Source organism: Octopus bimaculoides, chromosome 22, assembly GCF_001194135.2.
Source record: "Octopus bimaculoides isolate UCB-OBI-ISO-001 chromosome 22, ASM119413v2, whole genome shotgun sequence".
Lineage (NCBI taxonomy): Eukaryota > Metazoa > Mollusca > Cephalopoda > Octopoda > Octopodidae > Octopus > Octopus bimaculoides.
In genome coordinates, this window is record NC_069002.1 from 4,306,141 (window position 1) to 4,307,865 (window position 1,725).

At 37.9% G+C, this 1,725-nt stretch overlaps 1 protein-coding gene across 3 annotated transcripts in view; it reads right to left on the minus strand.

The window, feature by feature from the left end:
* Positions 1-114: 114 nt before the first annotated feature.
* The window catches only part of LOC106879215 (cytosolic purine 5'-nucleotidase), a 129,833-nt gene continuing 128,222 nt past the window's right edge, over positions 115-1,725 (minus strand). For all 3 annotated transcript variants that reach the window (XM_052975850.1, XM_052975851.1, XM_052975852.1), the window contains exons 16-18: positions 1,404-1,461; positions 1,090-1,208; positions 115-602 (exon numbers count right to left, since the gene is read on the minus strand). In XM_052975850.1, coding sequence (XP_052831810.1) covers positions 330-602; positions 1,090-1,208; positions 1,404-1,461 — 450 coding nt within the window. In that variant the 3' untranslated portion in view covers positions 115-329. The remainder of the gene's footprint in view (positions 603-1,089; positions 1,209-1,403; positions 1,462-1,725) is intronic.

Consider the following 1,725-nt stretch of genomic DNA (forward strand, 5'->3'; position numbering starts at 1 on the left):
ATACATACATACATACATACACACACACACACACACACACAGACATATATTTTTGTATATAAGACTATTTTGGGAGTACCATACCGTTAACTGCTTAGAAGCAGACGATGTATATAATATTTTCAAACCCGAGGGATTATTCAGTTGTATTGGGTATATAAGAGTATAGATTAAACAGTTGTACAAAATATACACAATTATAGAGGGTATATAGAAGTACAGAGAATATAGAAGTATAAAGTATATATAAGAAAAGAAAAAAATCGAAAGAAAGGAAGCAAGTGGTTATATCTTCCACTTAATTGCTAATTAGTAACATTCGATGTTGATTATTGGTCAGCATAGTTTTCTTCGTCTTCTTCTTTGATGTCTCTGCTTTTCTCCTCTTCTTCATCGAATTCAAGGATTTGAGTGATTTCCTTCGGGGTGTCGGCATAAAGGTGTGGTACCAGGCTGTCTGCACGCTGCAATGTTTTCCTCTTGGGAATGGCGGCATCGGTGGAAATGCCTGATAAGTTCTCGCTGAAAGAGCGGGAACGGCTGGCCATCAGATCACTGCCGACCACTTGTTTCTCGTGCGACACAGTTGATTCATGAGCCATCTGGATGGAGAGAAAAATGAGACAGAAAATGAATAAACTTCAGTTGAAGTATTATATTAATTGATTTCAAATTTTTTGGCACAAGGCTAGCTATTTCGGAGAGGGGATAAGTCAATTACATGACCCCAGTGTTTTTATCAACCCCAAGAGGATAAAAGGCAAAGTTGGCCTTGGCAGAATTTGAACTCATAACGTAAAGACAGACAAAATTTCTCTAAGCATTTTGCCTGCCGTGCTAACGATTCTGCTAACTGGAGGACACTGCTGTTGTGTGTAGCAGTAGATGTGATGCAATTAGGGGAGAAGTCAGTGGATACCACTGCTATCAATGGCAGTAGACCAAATGCTGTAAGTGGTGCTATTAGACAGTATTAGTGGACACTGGTGTTATTGTGTTGCAGTGGTCTTCTCAGAAATTATAAACGTTAAAGGAAAAAAGAAATTTTAAATAAGAAGCGAAAGTTGTTAAGAAGAATCTGTAACTTACCAACATTGGTGGTGCTCTAAATACATAGCTGAATGGGTAATAGAGCAAGTTGAGAATTGAGGCAGCATAAAGGTCGGCGTACCGCATAACTTGGGCCCCAAAGAAGGTCTGTCGAGAACCTGAGGTGAAAATATATACATATATATATATAAAACAGCAATGCAGATGCATCACAGAAAGCCTTATTTTTTAAGTCAGGTATTTACTCTATCAGTCTTTTTTGCCAAACTGCTAAGTTACAGGTGGCGAACTGGGGGTTGAAAATAAACACACACACACACACCATAGGGTGTTGTAGAAACAGTTGTACTCACCACTTCTAAATAAACTTCCCAATACTCCGTATTCCATGTCCATTTCATGTGTTACAGACTGGAAAAGAAGAAAACAATATTATTCTTTTATTCTTTGACTTGTTTCAGTCATTTGACTGCAGCCATGCTGGAGCACAGCCTTTAGTCGAATAAATCGAACCCAGGACTTATTCTATCAGTCTCTTTTGCCGAACTGCTAAGTTGTGGGGACATAAACACACTAACATTGGTTGTCAAGCAATGGTGGGGGGCACAAATACAGACACACAAACATATACATACATATGCTTCTTTATATATATATATATATATATATATATAT